The sequence below is a fragment of the Salvia hispanica genome, chromosome 3 (assembly GCF_023119035.1).
Source record: "Salvia hispanica cultivar TCC Black 2014 chromosome 3, UniMelb_Shisp_WGS_1.0, whole genome shotgun sequence".
Classification (NCBI taxonomy): Eukaryota; Viridiplantae; Streptophyta; class Magnoliopsida; order Lamiales; family Lamiaceae; genus Salvia; species Salvia hispanica.
In genome coordinates, this window is record NC_062967.1 from 11,849,514 (window position 1) to 11,872,309 (window position 22,796).

A 22,796-nucleotide genomic window follows, 5' to 3' on the forward strand; every position below is an offset into this window, starting at 1 on the left:
GGGTACCATAAATATGATATGACGATACCTTTTCATAGTTTTTCACCTCAACAGTATCTAATACTCATTTACAAAAAACTTTATAGCAACCTAGACAAGTCAAAATCACAGCTGGAGCTCAAAACATTTCACAAAATATATAGCATTTTTTGGACAATATTTGAATAAGGCTCAAATATATTCACCAACAAATATTCGAGCTCAACTCGCATATTGCATTAGAAAATTCAAGCTCAGAGCAAGTCATCATCGGAATGGCACTTGTACCTTTTAGCCGCTCTGATGTAGGTTTTCTTTCACCTGAACTCGAATTATACGGGTCAAAATTGCGCCATATGACGCGAATGGGATATTGTGTAAATCTGCAGGGTAGACTGTACAGGAAAGGTTTATGCTATTGTTGTAGAAGTAAACTCGCTCTCGACTGCAGGCTAGTTAACAAGTCTATGTTCTTGCTTTCAGCAGTAGCTGTGATCTTTATCAAGTTTTCGATGATCAATGATGCTTTGTCTTCCCACCTATGAGTGGCACCTAATTTATTGCCATAAGTTCCTTCAAACTCCTGAGACATTGCTGCAGCTTTTCGTAGAACTGTATCAGGAAGTCCTGGAAATAATAGCACCAGTAAGGGAGTGATCCTTGATGTTTTCCAGAAACTATTTCAACAGTTTACGTACCTGCTAACCTAGCAACATTAACACCATAACTTTTAGGGCATGCGCCGGGTGTCAATTTGTAAAGGAAGATTACTTCCTCAAGATCTCCGGCTCCTTTTCCAACTTGGCAAGCCATATGACGGAGGGAGACCTGTATGAATGTTTCAAGCAGGAAGGTTTACATAGAGCTTTGAAATTTTTTATCAACTATCTGCTCGAGTATCATTATTGCTTGTTTGAAAAGAGAAGATATGATTGACATACCTTAGGATCACTCTTGTAGTCAACAGCTAATCTATGATAATGCGTAGAAAACATTCCCCGGCATTGCACTGTGTGAACAAAATGTTCGAGCACTGCTGCACTGCAAAAAGAGACCAAAATACGAGATTAAGGAATGAAATATGCCTGTTCACTAAAGCCGAGAGAATTAAGGATACTTGTTTATTAGTAATTTTCAACAAAAAGAGTAAGTTGCACATACGCGATGGCTTGCCCATCTGATGTTGAAGTTCCTCGTCCCAGCTCGTCCAGCGCCACAAGTGAGCTGCGCGTTGCTGATGTCTATATTCATCATTGACAACAAGTTAGCATGGCAAGATTTCAAATACAGGTAGCCTCTCGTTATAAGAATAAAGCCTGATTACAAATCATATAATCAATCCCTGTACATATTGCAAACCTGATACCTAACCCATCTAAAGTACCTTTTCCGAACCCCAGTGACATTTATTTCTTTTCTCCTAAACACTCCCCGTTAGGTTTGAACGTGTTAGGTACCAGGTAATATCCATTTAATTAACCTATCGACAAGATCAACTCACCAGCATGGCTGCAGTTTCCAGAAGCTCTGTCAGAAATGTGCTTTGACCAGCCATAATCTGATCTTTAGCACCCATTCGAACAAATATACGGTCAAAAGGATTCAAAGCAAAACTTTCTGCTGGTACATCAGCTCCCATCTGTAGAGAATCAAAGTAAACGTGTTGATAAAGAAAGCAGAATAACTTCAAGCAGTGCTTTGGGGAAAAGAGATCCAACACCAAACCTGGGCCAAAATTACAGCCATGCAAACTTGGCGTAGAAGAGTAGACTTTCCACCCATGTTAGGACCCGTAAGCAGTATAAAGCTGGAGTTGCCAGAACCACCTAGTGTGACATCATTGGTGACAAAGGTGCCCTCTCCGAGGGAATCACTCCTTAAAACTGGGTGCCCTAAGTTTTTAGCCCTGAGGAATGGCACTTCATCAGGATTCGATGAAGCTATAACTGGACGACAACTTCTCCCTTCATAATAATCACTTGCAATTGATAAGCTGATTAAGACATCCAGCTCTGCAAAACAGGAACCAACTCTCATACATAAAATATGTTCAGATATTCGATCTCTTTACTACAAATACTACTACAACAGCAACTACATCAATTAAGTTGCATATAAAGGAGAATAACAGAAGCGAATATATATGAAGGTTTTTAAATAAAATAAGTACTATAAGAAAAAGATAAAAACAGAAATACATTTTGAAAGCAATGTTTTGTCACTTCTTTTCTAAAATAAATTTAGACTTGGTTTTTTCTACCTAGGATATTAAGACATGGCATGAATTAAAGCCAAGTGTCAATCTCGTTACGTCTCAATTTTCCCATAGAAGGAAAGATCTTAACAATCATAATGCACACACACCGAGAAAAGTCCAACTCCAGATTCAGAACATCACTATACATTAATACATTACCTGCAACAGTAGAGATGAATTGCCTCCATTTAATGTGATTCTCACAAAATCGTTCAATTAACCTCTGAAATATGCTCTTCAATTTTGACTCCTTCTCCGATTCCGCTCGTGAAAGCTCTCCTATTAAATCTTTTATCACGGGGGACCAGTATCGGACAAAACCCTTTGAGATAAATCGTTTAGATAGTTATTAAAGAAAATAGAGATCCAAGCAAGACAAGAAATATCTCAAGATAGTCAAACATATTCCAGATTCCACACCTACTGGAACATTTATGAAAGAAGCACAAGCCCTTGTGACATAAGCTACTGGAGAACAAATGGACCATTTTCCATTTAAGGAGCAAGCTTAAATTTTTGGCAGTTTTTACTTAAAATGGAATAAAATACATCCTTTTTTGCTATTAAAAATACAAGTAATCACTGATTGATGTCGTATAAAAGTTGTTCAACACATTTACGAAATCACTGCACTAACCAACTATTAACAAAATTTTGGCAAATACAGAAGCTTTTAACAGAGCCAATAAATTTTCCAATCAGCATTAGGAATACTTTTGTTCTGCATAAAACCGTGTTTCTTAGACAAGCAATTTATCCACTCGAATAAATCGATGATGTTTAAGTCCCATTGGGAGCAAGGCATCTGAAGTAGATGGCATATACAGAATTCACAGCCAAACATTGTGGTTATACCTTCTTAGATGATCGTAACTCAAATTCCTTCGGAATCGCCTGTGTCAAACTCTCAGGCATTTCCAAAAGGTATGCATCTTTTCCAATTGTTACATAACAGATCTGGAAGAATGGGATGAAATCAGATTAAATTTGCAAGAAATTTGATCATCATAAACCAGGCTATTTTAGAAATGCTTACAGATGGATCTCCAAGTAATTTCTGCTGCTCCTTTAGATGTTTTTTGAGACTGGATTCAATGTCTTTAACAACTTGGCATGCAGCATCATAATCAAGATCTGCTCCTTCTCGAGGTATAATGCGCCCTGATTGATATGCCTCCTCCCAATCGAAGGCATCCTTGAAATGCCTCAAAATTGGATTGGCATCAGGAATCCCTGAACCTGGAAACATCCATTATAAGGAGCTAATAACCAAGGAGAGTTACATACAGTGAAAGGTATTTCGCCTATACCAGGAATTAATAGATGACGTAGTAGTGTAGACTCCACATTCTCAAAAATAGCACCAAGTGCAGAGCACGAATTGGTCATCATTTCACATCCACGAAGAACTGAAATGAACTCTTGAAGCTTCTTTTTTGATGCATCCTCGTAGAGAACAACTTTATTTGCATTCCTGCCACTAGCTTCACTGTATTTACACAGAAAACAAGAACGGAATAGTTGAAGGATGCAGTACAGCAAAATCAATGGAACGTATGAAACTGAAAATCTCTGCAACTTCACCTGCCAGCAAATATCCGTGCAAGCAAGCGTTCCATGTCAGGTAGTTTCGATAGCTCCTTTCTGAAGCTAAGCACATTAGGTTGATTAACCCCCTATGATTCAAAACAAAACAATATTTATAAAGGCATTTTTTACCATTAGAAGTCAAATTACATGAACCAGCAATTAACAATAAGAATATTCGGTTACACTAGTTCCTCTCTCAGATTGAGTAGATTCAAACACATCAAATGAAAACATTAAGGGCTGGACAATAAAACTTATGATGAGAAAAGTTATCATAGTTAAATATACCCTCAGTTCTGCTATAGCATCCTGCCGCTCCTTAATTGACTTGAGATGATATAAAGGTCTGGCCAGCCATGTCCTCAGTAGCCTTTTACCAAATGCTGTGGCACAATGGTTTAATTGAGCATATAATGTCCTGAAAAGACAAGGGAAGAGGAAAAATAAGATGACATTGAACAAGCAATTTTGAAACAAAAATGAGAAGAGCTCAAGTTACCCAGAAGATTCTCCATTTCTGCTATTTTCAAATATCTCAAGGTTTTCCATGGCAGCAGCATCAAGAACCATGTATGGCTTTTGGGCAATTTCACCAAGACCAGAGCATGGGAGCAGATCAAATTTAGCAAATCTGAGGAGAGACTCGTCCAGGAAAGCCTGCCTTAAATAGAAAAGAGTTGCACCAAGTGCTGATAGTGCTTGGCTTCCATTTTCACCCTCGCTTATGAGGTTGGATAGCACTTCTGGTAGGCAGTTTCTACCATCATTCTCCCTTGAAGAATCACTTTGCTGCAGAGTACTTTTATTTTCTGATGAACTATGAGAATGACCACCAAGGCGCTGATAAATGCTTGTAACTTCAGAAATAGCTTTATCAGCATCCCAAAATTCAGAGAAAGGAACCAGCTCATTAACCAGGGGATTTCGTGTATGCCTAAATAGTGCCTTTTCAGTCTCAGTGCACAGCAACTTAGCCGGTTTTATAATTTCCACTGGCCTTAATTCAGATAATAAACAGCAAAGCGAACTGCAATCAGCATCATCCCTGAACTGATCAGAGAGAACCATAGTTAATATAACAGAGAAAATATATCGATGTGAGTAAAGAAAGCACATGATAAAGTCTGCTGATAAAAGCATATAAAGAAAATACACAATATCCTTTATCTACTTCGATTCACAAATCAAGAGTAACATGTCCCACCAGGAGCAAACCATAAAATCTTTATTCAGGATAGAACACAAGCATATTCAAGACATCAAGCTCTTTATATGCTTAGCAACAATATAATTCTGCTTTTCAATCCCACCTGCCCCAGGATAATCTTGCTTGTAGCAACATCAACAGCACAGATACCAAAAATGTGGATCCCTTGTTCACTTGCTGAAATTTGGCAGCTTTCCGTCACAGCAATTATATATGAAGCATCAGGGTTTGTTGTAAAATATTCTCCCTCGGTTAAAGTTCCTTTAGTCACAACAGCACATATCTCGCGTTTGACAACCTGGAAAGATCAGCAGTAGTTGCTAAACATCATAACACAATAAATAAGTTTTCCAGGACTTATTTAATTTAGTGAAATTGAAAGAACAATTGCTTCAATGACCTTATCCTTGGAGCCACTTTCTTTTCGACGAATGCCAAGCTGTTCAGGTGTCTCTGTTTGCTCCACAACAAGAACTCGATAACCCTAACAAATTTAAAAATCAAAATTAAAATAACTAAAATTGAGCTAGAGTAGACTAAAACCAGAATCTTTACAATGGAAGACAACCTTTCTTGCCAGCTTCTCTACATTGATTGTGAAGTTCTTCTCTGGAAATCCACAGTGAGGTTGGTCTCCCTAGTAGCACAACCAACCATCATTTAACAGCTTTAATTTTAAGTGCTAAAATAATGAAAATAGCATATCAATATGTGACAGATAGATACCACAAATCTCAGAAGAGCAATTGTATGATCAAGATTCTCTCCTTCTCATCTAATAATAGTAGCATGTCAACATAAATAAACAACCAAGTCAAGTACCTTCATATACTGCAAACCAAGTTCTTTGGCTCCAACATGTGCATCCATTTCAAAAAGTTCATAAAACTTGCCCATCTGGTTCGACAATAAAAGATAAACATTGCAAATCTCAGAAAAGCAATGAGTTACATTGCTTGCACTGACTATAAATTTTACTAGCTATATGAGTTTGGCTGATACCTTGAAAAAGAGAACTTTGTCCATATGCTTCGACTTAAACTCCCACCATTGCCGCTAACATTAACAAAACACATCAGATAAACTATTTGAAGATATCCACAAACGGGGATAAAACCAGTTATATGAAATTATGAATAAATCAATTACCTGGCCACCTGTTAAATTCTTCACAAAGTTTGGAGGCAAGTATAAGGTTCTATGATCATATTTCTCATCCCCAGGGCGCCTCCGGTTGGCATCTCTACGATCTCTGCCAGAGAGAGAATCAGTTCAAATTTGTTCCCAGTAAATCTTAGCAAATTCCAATGCCTCAAACAAATATCAGAACACCAAATGCTAACAGCATTACTAGAAGGCTATTCCATAAATGTAGAAGGTCGGTCAAAGCTACATAACAACTTACAACTCAAGGAAGTGCAATTTCTCTGATTCACGTTTGGCAAATCTTTCTGCCGTGTCTACCATCGAAGGGCTATCCAGAAGGGATGCTGTTAGAGAAAAAGAGTGTTCTTTGGTTGTATCAGATGCCTTCACACCTGCAGTGACATAATTTAGATTTACTGCTGATCATACAATATACCATTCTATTATACATCATTGACATTATCTAAAGTTTACAGATGTCCACAGCGTGCATCATATCATATTAAGGAGATATCAACAATAAGAATTAGTACTTCCATTTCTACCAGATAGAAGCCATCACGTTTACATTTATTACAGTATTACTACGATGATGTTGGTTATCAAACTAAAAAAATCATAGTAACAATGTAACATGAACTCTTGAAGAAGTAGAACAAAAAGGCTCAAAAGAATAACATAATCAAGCTAAACTTCTTCAAATACGCAACTCTTAATTTACCTTAATTTAATTATTTTTGCGCTTTAAACAAGAAATGAGTTCTTAACAAACATAACTATTTCATCACTTACTATAAGTACTAGTTCTGCTAATAGGTTCGATCAGATTCACAGCCTTGCCCGAAGGAGAAACCTTGGAAAAGCTACTCTTCAACTCCCCAACAATTTTTCCCTTTTTACCAGAAACAACTTCTCCTTCACCCCCTTTCTGTTTCCTGAGGCTCGTATTCTTCCTAACTTCAGCTCCACCACTTCCCTCTTCTTCCAACTCCATAACCTCCAAACAGTCCTCATCTTCCAATATTCCATTCCCTGCCTTTTCCTCCCAGTCCTCATCATCCGAATCATCTTCTAGCTCTTTGAGATCAGGCTCGTCCCCCTCCTCCTCGAAATCATCATCTTCCACTACAGAAAACCTTCTTAACCTCCGAAGCTTCTTTTTCACGGGCTCCTCAATCCACTCAACCTTTTCCCCCGAAAGATTCAAACTTTCCTCTTCAGCATCGTCATACTGAACCAAATGCTTCCCAGATGCCTCATCAAACGACTTCACGACGCCCTCGTACCACGACTTATCAAGCGGCCAATAAACCCTGACCCGTCTGTCAATAACCTCCGCCCCGTACGATTTCTTCTCGGAGACAGGTTTCTCAGCGGAAGAGGCGCCCAAATTGGGGGTGATAACTAGGAGGGGCTTCTTACGCTTGGAATTGAGAGGTGAAGGAGTGATGGGGGTCTGGCTTGGAGGCGGGCCCACTCTAGGGTTAGGGTTTAGCTTGGAGAGGGATGGAGAGGGCGATTCTGAAGGGGCCGGAGATGATCCGGACGGGCTCTTGCCGAAGAAAGCGGTGATTTGACGCTGTTGATTGACTAAAGGGGAGCGCCCGTTGGTGGCCTTCTTCGACGGCGCCATTATGCAAAAGTTGTATCAATTCAATGTGGAGACCTTTCAGTAATCATTAATGAGTAGTGTGGAGAGAGAGAGTGAGAGATTTAAAAGCGGGAACGGATACCGAAGAGCATAGAGGGAGGGAAGGCGGGAAAGAAATGGCGTGTGTTGGCGGGAACTGACGGTGGGCGAGGAGGAAGTGTCCATGTGGCGCGTGTTACCTAGTAGCATTACCTAGGGTATGACCTTGACTCACTTTTGTGGTCTCTTCGCATACAACAAAAATTGCACTCCATCTCCGAACCAAAGAATCCATTACATATTTGTATATTTGTTTGCATGAAGGATTTTATCTGAACAACAGGGATTGACGGTGGGAGTTGATCTCGATGCGTTCATGAAGAAAATGAAGAATGCGAGGACCCGTATGAGATTTGTTCTGCAGTGCGAAGCCAGGTATGACTAAGTGCATCCAGCATTTTGCATTGCAAACTGTATGGATTACTAATACAGGTGGGGTGGGGTGGGGGAGTGAATTCAAAAGCTGGCATTATGATCATTTGTGCAAGCACTTGGCTTGAATGTAGAAGGATGTGGCCATGCCAAATTCAATATGCGAAAAACAGACTTTCTTCGGCAATAAAGATAGGTTCAAGTCCGAAACTGTCCAAAATTTTGCGGGGTCAATGAGCCTTCTAATGGCCCAAAAACAAGCAATCTCTCTGCCTTCGACCAATTCTCTGCAAGCAAAGGCCCAAAGTCCTCCGATAGAACATCGTGATGGACAAGATTGAAAACGCAATGTTGACAAATGAGTACTGCACGATACTCATACATGATATGCCGATGATGAACAAAGCGCATAGGAAACGACATGAAAATTTGCTTGATCTACTTATAAGCAAACTATTTTCGAATGACTTAGGATTATAAATTATGTACTCCCTTCGTCCCCCAAATTTTGACACACTTCACTTTTTACCATTTTTAGTAGTGGACCTCATATTCCACTAACTTTATTCATACTCACATTTTATTATAAAACTAATACTTTAAAAGTAGGACCCGCGTCCCACCAACTTTTTCAACTCACATTCCATTACAATTCTTAAAACCCATGCTGGGTCAAACCGTGTCAAAATTTTGGAGACGGAGGGAGTACTTAGTATTTAACTTTTACTTTGGTGATTAGGTTATTTTATAAAATTTAATCAAATATTAATAAATTTTCATTAGGTAATATTTCAATTTTGAGCTATTAATTTTCATTTTATAAATAATAAAAAGTATAGAATTGGAGAATAACTAGAAAAGGATAAAATATATATATATATATATATATATATATATATATTTTCTCATAATTTGGGATGCGCAAGTTATGATACGATTTGGAGTTTGAGTGAAAATAAAACTGAGTTAATGATGGTGTAACAATACGAGTAATATTTAAGAAGGAAACTACCAAGGACAAGATTTGGACACTGAAATTCATCATACACAAATTATTTGAAACATCTCACAACGAGACGGATCAAGATCCAAACCCACGCATATAATACCATTAGCAGCGAATTTTGGATTATATGGTGTCTCATTATATTTAGATCTGAATCTTTATTCATTTCACAATTTTAACCCACCTTGGTAATATTACTCTCAAAATCTGGTAAACCAAGCCTAAAACATCAACATGCATTAGGTCGATTTTAACCTAAACAGCTTCTTTTACAATACTTGCATTACTTTGTATGCAGTACTGCAGCATCTATATTACAAGAATCGAACCACACAAGTTGAAGTTGTGAAAAGTGAAACAAAATCACAAAAAACTTTGATAATTGGTGGGATACATATATTTTAAAATTACTATATCATCCTGTCATACTCTTCATTTCTGGTTCTGGATCATGACAGAGAAACCAGAAACAGAGATGGCACATCAGAAAACAGCAATTAGCAGATAAGTTAATTAATCTGGTCAGTTGAAATAGTCTTAATGTTATAAACTATAACACTTTTCTTTTTTAACATCTCATACACCAGATAATAATGTTGTTTTTTCACCAGCAAAAAAATGGATCTCTGCATTTTCAGAAGGTGAAAATTAAGAACGAATGCGGACCATCACAGGTCCGAAAAGATATCAGCAGACCAATTTGATAGGCGGTTCATCTTCTTCATGACTTTTGGATTTCTCGGAAAGTACAATTCAGCATTTTCTATCATTACCTCAACATCATGCTCCACAGCCTTTGTGTTCCTATAATAGTCGTTTTCTATCCTTGACTTGATAAGCTCGGGAGATAGTGGAACAACAAACCTGAAACATTCCCATCATTAAGTACTAGTACTATTATGTTTGCAATGGAGATGAAATACAAAACGCTGATTTTGTACCTGTTCACAAAATCCGACTTCTGTGCGATTTCGTTCAATTTGATGATGCCATACTTATCCTGTAAACATCAGCAAAAAGATTGAAATAGCACATTTATTACGTACACAGAGTATTAGCAAGTAGAAAACCTATTTATAGGAAGAGGAGAAAAAGGAAGACCTTGTCTCTACTAGCTTTCTGCAATAACTTAGTAAGAGAACGTAGGATCTTCTCTTTGCTTTCCAAGCAAATCCTAGGAGGATCATATAACCTATCTGGATCGTGAAGTTCCCAAGGGCAGTGACGATGCGGATCAGCAACATCGTCATTCTTGTACTCGACATGATATCTTTCCCATGGGCTTCCAGGGAAATCGCTAGATTTATCTTTTATAGCAACAATGCAACCTTCCCACCAAGTGCCACCTTGATCGCTCTCATCTCTCCACCACACGAGGCACTTATCTCTAGTGGTCCAGCTTCTGCCCACAGCTGCTTCATACCGTGACCTTACAACAATAAAATCTGGAAAGTCCAGTTCAGGAAGTGTCAAAGAAAATTTTTGACCAACTACACTGCATGATGCATCCGCAAAACGTAGTGTGATTTCACAACAGCTCTCTCCAGAACCAGGACATGGCACATACTTTAGCTCTTCAACTACACAAATTTCAACAGCTCTAACTGCTTCTCTATACCTCAGCCAAGGACCACGTTGTTGTGTCCCACTGTGCTCTAGGTACTCTTGATGTCCCTGCAGATCATCAAAGGCTAAGGCCTTCAGTATATAAACAAGAAGAGTAAAATTGGACTCAAATTCAGCACCTATACCTGTCGCAAGTACACAACTTCATCTCCAAGCTGGGGGATGTAACGAAATCCCTCCTCCTGCTCTGACAACAGCAGCCAGTTAGTTTTCTTGAGCATCTGGTTCTTGTTTTTCTCAACAGAAGAGCTTGTGTCTCCCCTGTAGTGACTTTCTCTCTTGTTACTGGAAGAAGACTTAGGTCTTCCAGCATGTTTGTATCCCCACGATGGACAATTCTCAGCAGTTCTCTTGGAGGATCTTTCTGCACTTCTTGATGTACCTGGGTGCAGATAGTCGACACCCATGGCTGAAGTATGGTTAGCAAAACCATTCTCCAATGATGTTGCTTTCAACCTCGAGGATCTAGCTCTACGGGCTGAATCAGTTGCCAAGTCCGGCAATTCATATTCTGCCTCTTCATAATAGGGGCTGACATGCGTACTGTCATCAAATCCATCTCCATTCATGGGGACATATGGAGAGTGGTTTGGTTCGTCTGAAAAATTGTCCGTCGTTAATGCTCGGAAAACTGGTTCTTCATCAACAATTTTAGATGTTGACTCAACTGCAGCACCTGTTGAACCATCTGAGCGGTTCAAACCTGGAAGTCTGGAAGGAGACTCCCCAGGAACTTTCTTAGTTTTGATCTTTATTATAGTGAGTTTCCTTTTGGATACATTTTGAGGTTGAGAAGTGGGTTTTGCATCAATAGTGAGGCTATTAGATCCATGAAGATCAGAAGTGGATAAATCTGTTTCTACAACACCATATTGTCTGTTAAACACATCATAGCCATTGTCAACTTGTAGGCATCCATTAGTTTGGACATCTTGCACATCATAGCCTCCTAACTGTGTTCCGTTTGATGAGCCCGTTTTGAACTTCACCAAATTCACCTTGTTATCACTCACCGCACTAGCTTCAATTGCTTTTTCATTACCACCAGGCTGCCTTTTATTGCCTTCAGAGCATTCCTTATCGACCACAATTACAGAAGATGAAGCTAGATTCCCTGGCATGGCATTGACCCTGTCTTCTTTGGGGCTTTCTTCACAAACTCTAGAAGTTGAAGACGTATTAGTAGTTTCACTCTCCAGGTTCCCGGACAAGACAGGTGGCTTGCGATGAGGGAGCGAAAATTTAAGCACCAATTTTTTCTTGTTTCCAACATTGATCTGGCTATCAGTGTTGTTTAGACAAGGTTTGACTAATTCTTCAGACTTATGTGAAGATGTCATGTATTCTCTTTGCACATTCATCAGGTTGTCACTTTGTTCTTTCCTCTGAATAGCCAAACCATCCAAGGATGACTCACTATCTGATGTCTCACCTGCAGAGCCATCTTCACCATCTTCGTCTGTAGTAGTTTCTGGTATCTGGGAAAAGTTATTGATAGCGTTACGTGCAGCAATTCTCTGAGGTCTCGATGACTTTGACTTGGTAGACTTCCTTCTGGAGGTCCTCAGAGAATTTTTTGATTTTTTATATCTTTTACTTCTAGATGAAGTACCCTCTTTTTCGTCTGGAACTCTCTTCTTACCACGTCTGTCGGTAGAAGTTCTATGCTCAACCTGAGACCAAACATGGAGATCAGAGAAAAGCGAAACAAGCTAAAATATTGATATATTGGAAAATCAAGCTTACTTCAAGAAAAGACTTTTTCCTTTTTGATCGGCGCATACTATCTCTCGGGTTTTCTCTAATCTCGTCTTCTTCACTACAAGCTGAATCACTTGAGTTTCCATCACTGGGACAAGTTTGCTCATCACTAAAATTCTCTTCAGTGACATTGTATTCTGAGTCATTGTCGTCATGTATGATATCATTTTCGGGTTCCCAGAACATAGCATCCACATAATCTGGCAGTGGTTCAAGTACAACATCCAAATCTGGTAAAGGTAGTATCTGAAACTCTTGGCCTATCCCAATATCTGTGCCAATAGCAAATTTAATGGATGAAGGACGCCATTCAATTCCCAATGCACCTAGCCGCCGCTGCTGATATGTACTTTGGTAAGGTTCTGGGTATGGAAGCATGCCTGTGATACAAGTTTGTAGGGTATGTGACCCCAGACCATTAACACATTACACGCTTGAAAGAAAAATATTGCAGATAAAACGTAAGCAACATGTGCACTATCAGAACCATGACATACTCGAATCACATAGGGGATCTTGAATATTCCTCATATATGGTACAAGCTGTGTCTCCTGCATCAGATCCATCATATTTGAGATCTTTGATAAACAAGACGAATAAGATGTTTGAGACCAATCTCTTTAGCTAAACTACTCTTAAATGAAATCATTAATCAGATACTCTAAACTTGTCAACCATAAATACGAACAACAATTCTATCATCTATATTGAAATGTTACCAATAAAATCTTTTTACGGGTGTATTATATTGAAATGGAGAGAGCAGGGTATCAGAGTTTCAGAATGCAAATATGTAATTACTGGTGGAGCTCGAGTAGATCAATGAGTACAAGCACCATGGAAGATATTCTTAACCTGGTCAACAACATTGCCATGAGTGTCCTGGGCAAGTGGGCGATAATCCCCAAGGAAGAACTGTCGATTATATACATAGTGAGAATCATGCACGGGAGTCAAAGAAAACAACCAACAATGAATCCAAGTGTCATCTTTATACCTGATCATATTTAGCATCTTTCTGGGACTCTCCTTCACCAGTGTTCAGCAGATATATTTGGCCTACATCATCTGAAAGCACAATTGATGTGCCATCCCTGGAGAAATAGCAAGTTTATTAACATCGACAAAGATACATTCATACAACAGAAAGGATAAAAAAGTTGGTCTAACTTACTGTGAAAACTTCCCATCAACTAACTTGAAGCGTCCACCTATCTCATACACTCTTATAGGAGTACCCTCCCATATCTAGGAATACAACATATTGAAAATATCAAGATAAGACAAAACTAGTGTCAGCAGATTGCTGAAATAAATGCATCAATAACTTACATCCCACAATATTGTTTTACCATCATACCCAGCACTCATAGCAATTCTTGGATTAAAAGGATGCACATCCAAAACATAAGTCTGTCAATTTGCAGCACCCAAAAAGGAAATGAATAAACAAATATTAGCATTAATACAAAAGTAAAATGATAGCACTAAATACTCTGCCTCTTGATTAAAGAGCATAACATGCCTAATCATAACTACTGATGATTTTCATGCCGATGACTAGTTTCCTGAAAGATTTGCTATACAATAAAATGAAGAAAAGGGGAAAGTGTCCATATGCAAGCAAGCAACATGTTGATGGGCCAATTTGCCATGCAAATCTCAGAAATTAAGTTATACATACAGATGCTGTATGACCAGCCAAAGAGTGCACCAAGCTTCCATCACTAGCATTCCAGACACATATTCTGTTATCTGCATACAAATTTAGAATTAAAAAAATACTTCCAACCAAGAAACTACAACATCTCTTTCTTAAACATGGAATGATTAGAAAATGGGAAGGAGATTAAAATATAGCAACAGAAATGGCAACATTATACCCAAAAAAATTGGGCATAGAGAGAGGTATCAAAATATATATTCAGTGTGAAACTAATTACCCATTATTGCAGCAAGTACAAAGCGATTATCCAGGCTCCACATGATCATATTTACACCACGTGGAGTAGGCAGCAATCTCTGGCGTGGACCTCCTCGGGGTGGTTGGGGAGCCATGGGTGGAGGAGGAACTTTCAGATGGTATGCCCGAATCCAACGTCCAAGTTTTCCCTAAGAGAAAACATAGATGTTTTGGAGGAAGAATAAAACCAAACGTAATATACACAGATATGTGATGAATTTATCTTTAAAATTTTACTGGCCCTAGAAGCACTAACATTAGATCTCCGTGATCTCGGTACCCATATGATTGCACTGCCATCGCGTGAACAGGTAACGATGTTATCATGATTAGACCTGATATCAGGGGTTTGGAAAGCACGAGTCAATGACAAAAATATGCTAAGTTAAATCTCTAACACTTGCACAGGTGAAGATGTAGTCCTTGTAGATATGTAAATAAGAGATGCACCAGGAATTTTTAAACTTTGGGATGTTGTCCTCGACGAAGGAATCAGATGGAGAAGATCTCGAAGCCACAGCACAGCCACTGCATAAAATGCAATAATTAGCCCATGAAAATTTACAGGGATTCAAAATGATAACTTACAAACCTGAACTGAACATAGTTGACATCATTCTCATGGCCAGCTAGTATGTCAATTTCATGACATACTTGATCAGGATCATCTGTGCTTGTTTTACAAGCACTCCAAACCTGCTTATGAAGAAACTCTTAAGATTTTTATCCATAGTGAGCTCATATTAGTATCTCATTCAGCCAACAACACTTAAAAGAGATATAAAAGTAATAAAAGAAAAATAACAGCATGGAACTCAGATAATCTCTTAACAAATATCTCCATACTGCATGAGTACAAGATGCTAAACTAAATGTTACTCCCTCCGTCCCATTGTAAGTGAGGTGTATTCCTTTTTAGGTCGTCCCACTATAAGTGAGACATTGACTTTTATGGCAAAAAAGCAATCTATCTCTTTCTTACTTTATCCTCTCTCCTACTCTTTCTCTCTACTTTTTTCTCACTCCTACTTTATTCTCTCAGCATTTAACCACTAAACACCACTACCTAAAAACTTGTGCCCAAAAGAAATGTATCACATATGGTGGGATGGAGGGAGTATTACACAACTATACTCTGAAACAGCACATGCAAAGAATCGTATACCCAATAGCACAAACAGGAAGCAGATAAAGAGTCAAGAGTTACTCACACAATCATGTTTACCATTAAATAAATGCGAATGAAGATAATGGTAAAAGATTGGCCGGATTGCATTTCTCAAATTCACATGCATGTAGTAGTGTAAGCATAGTATAAACAGGAGTAATTTGATATACCCTTGCATAAGTATCAGAGCTCCCAGTAACAAAGACCGTCCCATTAGCGTTGAATGCACAACACAGTATTTGATGGCTAGGCAAAGCCGTGCTCGACAACGTACTAGGTGGAGGCAAACTGCTACCTCCTGCACCAAGTAGAATCATGTAAACCAGTAAAAATAAAGAAGATGTTAGCATAAACTACAAAGAAATGGTACATCATCTAACCAGTAAGAGCATCTGTGGGCTTTGGGATGTAAACACGAGGACGAGTATGGGAGTATCTGCCATCCCATAATCGACATGTTCCATCATCAGATGACCTATCAAGTTAATGAATTAGTAAATAAGACACGCTACATTGCTGTTATAAGGTAAAAGTTCAATTTGTTAATAATCAGATTACATTGAAAAGATATTATTTTCTTCATCAAATCTAGCTTCAAAGGAGATTTAACAGTCACAGGTTTCATAAATTTACTACTAACGAGTTTACTATTAACACACGATATTTCATAGATAAGGAAGCTCTATATAACTAGAAAAAAAAAACAACTTATAATATATATCAACCAAAAGTATTACATATGATATTTATATGACCATGCATATTGGCTCTAAATGTGCTCATTAAAAATAGTGCAACAGGGTATGAAATGCTCATAAATGTGACAAACTTGACAGGTAGGAATAGGATACTGAATAATGCAGAGATCAATGTTAAAAGAATGCTCACGATAAGAGATGATAAGTGGTATTAGGCCTGGGACTAAAGGCAATTGCAGTAACAGCTCCAGTATGTCCCCGAAGAACTGAAATAGGGTACCCATCTGGGAGACGCCACTGCATAACACGATAATTCAGCTTTTTAAGAGGTAAGAGACAAGATTGCAGCTGTTCAAGAACCAAATCTTACAACTCGGATAGTGAAATCATTTGATGCTGATGCCACTAACGTATTATTGGAACAGACAGACAAATCTGTAATGTCTCCCTGACAATAATGATAAGAGAATTAATTTAGACAATATTAAAGTGGAATAGAGAAAACAAAATCATCTTTCTCAATATATAGAACTATATCAAGTCACTTGAGGTTAAACTTACTTCATGTCCACGGCAACTAGCTAGGCACAATGCAGTTTCCATTGACCAAACCTTTACCAAGCGATCATCTGATCCAGTAATCACATAACGACCAGAGCGATCAAATATAGCTGCAGAATGCTGAGCAGTTCAGTAACAATTTAGGATCACTCATATTAGGCATGGGGGTAGGACAGACTCCACAAGTGTTGGAGAATGGGGTGAAATGCTGTAAGAAAAATAGAGAAAGCTTTGTCCAAGGGGTAGAAATGCATGAAGATATGACACAAATTTCAGTTGATATGCTTCCACGAGATTGTTTGCAATTCGTAAAGTGCATCTTGCAAAATGCCATGTGTTGTTAAAATCCAAAAGAGAACATACCACAATACACAGCATCCCTGTGTCCTCTTAACTTCTTTATATTTTGCATCTTTGGCACCATAGATGAGGGTTTGGCAATGGCATAGCATGCAACACGTATAGATGGGGCACGATGATGTTTTGAAAAGCCGCCTCCAATTTCTCTCAAGCTAAGCCCTCGAACCTGATCAGCTTGCATGTGAGGCCAGCGCAGAAAAGATGGTAACTTCTTCACTGGCTTATTTGTTTTGTTTTTCTCACCTACATAGCATGCAAATAATGAATTTCTTTAAGTGCCATACATTATACTTTCTTAATTGAATACATATGTGGTGAGCATAACAGAAAATTCATAAAACTACAGGCTTCACATGCTCACTGAGAAAGACATAGAGCAAGATACCAGGAAAAAAAATTGATTTTGTACATGACTGGCTGAAATCTTAACCAGCTTAGGAGGGGAAAACCATTTGAATGACACTATATTCCTGAGTAACTCTTAGGAACATAAATATGACTTCCCAGACACAAATATAAATTAGATACAATCTACTCTATTCTGAGGTGCATCCCTTGGGGTTGCACATAATAGCATGAGTAGCATGGCCAATCTCCAATTTACTTTTGTCGTGAATTGAAAATGCATATTATCTCTATGTAAGCAACTAATGATTCAACAAGTCAAGTAGAATGATATTCTTATCAACTGCCAAAATGGCTAGAATAAGATGGACTTCCTTCAAGTTGCATTTTCAGTCGGTCATTGACCATGAAAGAAAAAAGAGCTCCAAGATCAGTTTCACGTAGCAGGGAAAAGTAAATAAGAGAAACAAGGTCAAAGCATCATATACCTGACAACAAAGAGAATGACTCGCTTCCGAGTAATGTTGGCACATCTGCAGCACTTGGAACAACTTTTCCAACCATACACCGTAATGGAGGAGATGTCAACAGCATCAGCTGTTTAAGAAGCCTAACCAAGTGATCCTTTTCAATGTGAGAGTACCTGGTAAAATACAGTAACCCAAATCAAATGACATCACTTGCACGCTAAGGAAAAGGAATGATTTATAAAACTAAGCAACTAAATAATTGTGCTGGAAAATGTTATATTGTGGATGGATGGAACACTGCTAAAAAATTGTAAGAAGAACCTCCGGTCTCCTCCACCATTGGCTAATGGCTAGTAACTTTACACCACAAAAACTTTTTACAGCATAATTAAGATAATCTAGAAAATTTTGCAGGAACTATATTATCCTCATTTATTTTTTAAGACTGAAAAAATATCAATCAGATAACATTTACCTACATGATTAATACTACTACATAGAGAGGAGCTTTGTTTCATGTTTCTTCATACAGCCTCTATATATAGGATAAATGCTTTGCATTGAAACCTTGAACTCTGAAATATATTTTAACAGGTGGCCCCAATTCAAACACAAAACATATTCTCCTATTTAGCAGTCTCTCATACCATGTTGGACAACTACCTCTTGCTAAAGCTTATGCTGGTAAAGAGGGGTAACATTTAATACTGCTACATTCAGTATATCGGGTATAGTAATCAATCAAATTTTTTTATTCAAAAAAAAACCCAAAAAACATAGTACAACTGCAGCCAGTTTTCTTCTGAATGATGAGACTGACTTGCATTGTCCATCTGTAAGAGGAACTCTGAAATAATTGCCCTATGAAAAAAGAACTTGAGAAAATATGATTTGTAAACTATATTTACCTTCTACTCAAATTCTCATAAGTTAAAGGAAAAGATTTTCCATCATCATTTTCATCCCTGCAGGCTGCATCTCTTGAATAACAGCCATGATATCTTCTAGGTAAGAGCTCATGTTCCAGAAGTTCCTCATGAAATTGCCCAAATGTTTTAAGGCACGGTCCAGAAGATAGAAAATGCATGATCAGAAAATAAATTTCACGGAGGTCAACATCAATATCCATGGAAGCAGCACAATCTGCAGCTTCCTCATGATCTTTCATTTGTTGTTTAGCATGTGCCTTACTTGGGAAACTTATGGTGCCCAGATTCATAGAAGGTGCATTGCTAGCACATGTATATTTCCTACAATCCATGCTTTACATGCACGCTGAAGCATAAATAGAAAATGTTCATCAGAACTATTGGTCCAGAAAATAGGGTGCTTGCTGCACAAACTACTTGCAATGAAATATATAGAAATGATTTCTGTCGAAGCTAAATGACAATGAAAATAAGCTGATTGGAAACGTTAAAGACTAATTTCTGGGATGTATATCCCCAAAAAATTGCTATCGCAGCTAGTCTGACAACATTACCATAAACCTGATGATAATAGTTAACAAACCCATTTTTAGATTTTTTTTTCGATGTCATTTAATTAGTATGATACTGTTGCTGGATTAAATTCACAATAGACTTAAATATCCCTCAAACTAATAAAAATCACCAAATCACGGTGTGATGAGTTGTTATTTCAAACCAACTAAAAGTGTTTTATAAAGACGCAAGGAGAAGAAGCACATTGGAGTCAACCATTTACTTGCATGGAATACAGAACGGCAGAAAACAAAAGTACTCATTGTTCTTCATCGTTGTGTGTTTCATTCCAAAATTTAAAACTGTAATACTCATTGTAATCTATCTAGTCAGCTTTCAGGGTATCAGTAACGTGAAATATCCATGATATGATCGATTGAAATTCCTGATCAGCGATTACCCTGTTACCGTAGTTTAGTCTGTTGAACAGCACGTGAGACCTGTCTAATAATCAAACTCATATTTAAAACATCTCCTAGCCCTTTTCAATAAAAACCACTGTCTTGCACTACTATTTTTTTTTACATCATAAGCATAAGATCATAAGATAAAGTAAAGATACAAAAATGAACCAATTCTTGGCATGCATTTCATCAAAACAAAATAAAACAGTCGCTTATGAGTCAACAAGAGTTCTAATCAAGGAACCGAGGAACATAATGGGGGTAGGGGATTGGAGATTGGAGTTTGGAGAACCAGAAATGTAGAAAATTGGAGATGATTACTAGTTCATTCTTAGCCCTAATCACAGAATGCCCATTCTTTCCCCCACAGCAAAGGCTACAGAATCTCCACGCAAGGTCAGCGTAAACGCTTGAAATGCTGGAGTTCAGCCTCCATGGAAGCTTCATCAAAACTTTTTTAAAACCGATAACCAAAAAAACACTCCTTATTAACCAGAACTAAATCATTCAATTAAACAGTGTATTTTTCGCCGCAGCAGATGAATAGCAATCATACCAATTTCACGAATTAAACGATGGACGGGAGAAATAAATAAGCTCACGACTTACAATTAGCTTCTCCAAAGAAGAGAGCGCCGATAAAATGCTCCGAGCGTCCTCATTCAACGATCGACGGTAGCGCTGGCTCAAAAAAAATCAAAAAAGGTTGGCTGACTGGATTCGAGATTTGGTGAGCGAAAAAAAGTAACAAAACGGTCGTGTACGGAAATGGTAGTACCGATCCGGCTGCCGGAGAGCGGTGAGCGGAGGCGAAGGGGGCGGCGCGATGTTGTACAGAGGTAGGGGTATTTGCGGAAGAAGGGGCCGGCTTTGCCCAAAATAAGGCCGAATTCTTTTTTCTTTCCTTTTTTTCGGAGTGAAAAGTGTATATGTGGAATTATGGGGATAAATTTTATGTTTATTGAAGAGTAATTATTAATTAGTAGTAGTAGTAATTAGAATGCAGATTAAATATCTCATTTTACAACTCCATGAAGCTAGTGAAATTTTGATTTCTACTTGTTATTTTTATAATAAAATGAGAATATAATAAGTTAAGTGAATTTAGAAGTCTTTAAAAAAATAAGATATATTTAATGGTTGATTTTTTAATTGATGTGCACATCTTGTTACAAAAAATTGTGCACTAAGATTACTCAAAGATAGAGAAAATGAACTAGTAAAAAATTGACTGGAGTTAGAGTGTGAGAAGATAAAAAAAAGACAATTTGACCATAGAAGGCAACATATTGGTTAAGTTGTTGGCAAATAATCACTTATCCGACGATGAAGAGATGAAACCCCGACTAATAAAGATTGTGTTTAAAAAATGAACGACTTTAGTTCAATATGAGATTGGTATATATTTAACTATGTACTTTGATATGCTTTTAATTATGTAATGACTCCTACAAATCCGCCGGTTCCCCCGTGACTTGCATCATCTACGACGCCTTCTTTCCCTGGGCGCTCGACGTCGCCCACCGCCACGGCGCCATGTCCGCGGCCTTCTTCACCAACTCCGCCGCCGTCTGCGCCATCTTCAGCCACATCAGCGGCGGCACGATTATGCTGCCGGTGAATGTCCATCATGATGCGCCTCTGATTTTGCCCGGACTGCCGCCTTTGAACGCCTGCGACGTCCCCACCTTCATCAGGAACCCTAATAGCTACCCTGCTTACTTAGCTATGAAATTGAGCCAGTTTTCCAATCTCCAAAATGCCGATTTCGTCTTCGCCAACACTTTCCACCAACTAGAACGACAGGTGCGTTTATCTCATAATATCGGTGAGATTAAATTAAGATTGAAATTAACAAAACTAATGGGTATGGTTTGTGTTTAGAGTTAAGATTGAAATTTACCTTCGTCCCAAAATAATTGAAGCATTTCTTTTGGGCATGAAACTTAAGAAATTGATGTATTGTTTTAAAGTTGAGAGAATAAAGTACGAAAGATGAGTAATAAGATAGGTGTATGAAAGAAATAACTCAACTACCTTAGTACAGTCCGAAAAGAAATATGAATCAACTACCTTCAGACTGGGGGAGTATTACATAGCGATTTTAGTTAATGTAAGTTAAGGCCATGCTTGATACTTATATGAAGGAAAAGGTCATCAAGATACAATTTAGAAGATATGTAAGAAATTGCGTGAATCTATTTTCTTAATGTTGATCGGGTTCGAGTTTTAATAAATTGTTTGACTTTATGAATTAGAGTGGATAGAAAAGTTGGTGGAATGTGGGGTCTGCTTTTATATATTGGTTTTACAATAAAATGTGAGTTGAATGAGTTAATAGAATGTAGGGTCCACTTACCAAATATTGTAAAAATGAAATGAGGCATTTATTGGCGGACGGACGAAAAAAAAGAAAAATGAGACGTTTAATGGTGGACGGAGGGAGTAATATTCTTGTATAGCTAGTGAAGTGACATCTTCAGCCTCGGTAATTTTGTTCTTTTTACTTTATCAAGATAAATAAGAACACAATCGAAAGACGAAGCTTGCACATAGTCCAAACCTAAAGCATATCGATTATCACCACAATCTAAAACCCAATGAATTACCAATTATCACCACAAAATCTGACTTAGACTTCTGTATAATGCGGTCCAATGTGGTTTCCAAGCACATTTTACAGCTCTACAAAGGCCATGGGTCATCTG

The 22,796-nt window shown here is 38.0% G+C and overlaps 2 protein-coding genes across 3 annotated transcripts; both read right to left on the minus strand.

The window, feature by feature from the left end:
• Nucleotides 1–112: 112 nt before the first annotated feature.
• On the minus strand, nt 113–7,975 carry LOC125213444 (DNA mismatch repair protein MSH6). The gene is made up of 21 exons (XM_048114000.1): nt 6,972–7,975; nt 6,439–6,571; nt 6,183–6,285; nt 6,036–6,089; nt 5,856–5,930; nt 5,602–5,670; nt 5,434–5,517; nt 5,137–5,331; nt 4,326–4,876; nt 4,115–4,244; nt 3,821–3,912; nt 3,547–3,725; nt 3,273–3,475; nt 3,092–3,193; nt 2,396–2,558; nt 1,705–1,991; nt 1,481–1,618; nt 1,141–1,220; nt 921–1,020; nt 678–807; nt 113–606 (listed from the first exon to the last, which is right to left on the minus strand). The coding sequence occupies exons 1-21, from the start codon at nt 7,810–7,812 to the stop codon at nt 395–397; spliced, it is 3,921 nt and encodes a 1,306-aa protein (XP_047969957.1). The 5' UTR covers nt 7,813–7,975; the 3' UTR covers nt 113–394.
• Nucleotides 7,976–9,735: 1,760 nt separating this feature from the next.
• Nucleotides 9,736–21,004, minus strand: LOC125213338 (PH-interacting protein). 2 transcript variants are annotated; one of them, XM_048113829.1, is made up of 25 exons: nt 20,867–21,004; nt 20,698–20,769; nt 19,109–19,475; nt 18,219–18,373; nt 17,389–17,628; nt 17,026–17,135; nt 16,835–16,912; nt 16,655–16,761; nt 16,147–16,241; nt 15,937–16,064; nt 15,191–15,294; nt 15,049–15,126; nt 14,855–14,933; nt 14,579–14,747; nt 14,320–14,390; nt 13,968–14,048; nt 13,810–13,883; nt 13,633–13,729; nt 13,491–13,550; nt 13,132–13,186; nt 12,620–13,014; nt 10,999–12,546; nt 10,349–10,921; nt 10,189–10,247; nt 9,736–10,111 (listed from the first exon to the last, which is right to left on the minus strand). In XM_048113829.1, exons 3-25 carry the CDS (start codon nt 19,459–19,461, stop codon nt 9,916–9,918), a joined length of 4,905 nt encoding a protein of 1,634 aa, XP_047969786.1. In that variant the 5' UTR covers nt 19,462–19,475; nt 20,698–20,769; nt 20,867–21,004; the 3' UTR covers nt 9,736–9,915. The 2 variants fall into 2 exon arrangements, with proteins under 2 accessions (XP_047969786.1, XP_047969785.1); XM_048113828.1 differs by having other exon boundaries at nt 20,698–20,988.
• Nucleotides 21,005–22,796: the final 1,792 nt, after the last annotated feature.

Bases quoted from the DNA above. Each gene is read 5' to 3' on its own strand.
- LOC125213444 (XM_048114000.1), bottom strand. From the start codon at position 7,812: ATGGCGCCGTCGAAGAAGGCCACCAACGGGCGCTCCCCTTTAGTCAAT. The intron at 6,286-6,438 runs GTAAGTTGTTAT...TCTCTCTGGCAG, and splicing joins AAATTGCACTTCCTTGAGTT to AGATCGTAGAGATGCCAACC. The intron at 5,332-5,433 runs GTCATTGAAGCA...TGATCTTTCCAG, and splicing joins AAAGTGGCTCCAAGGATAAG to GTTGTCAAACGCGAGATATG.
- LOC125213338 (XM_048113829.1), bottom strand. From the start codon at position 19,461: ATGGATTGTAGGAAATATACATGTGCTAGCAATGCACCTTCTATGAAT. The intron at 16,242-16,654 runs GTGAGCATTCTT...TTAACTTGATAG, and splicing joins ACCACTTATCATCTCTTATC to GTCATCTGATGATGGAACAT. The intron at 10,922-10,998 runs GTATAGGTGCTG...GATGATCTGCAG, and splicing joins AAGTTGTGTACTTGCGACAG to GGACATCAAGAGTACCTAGA.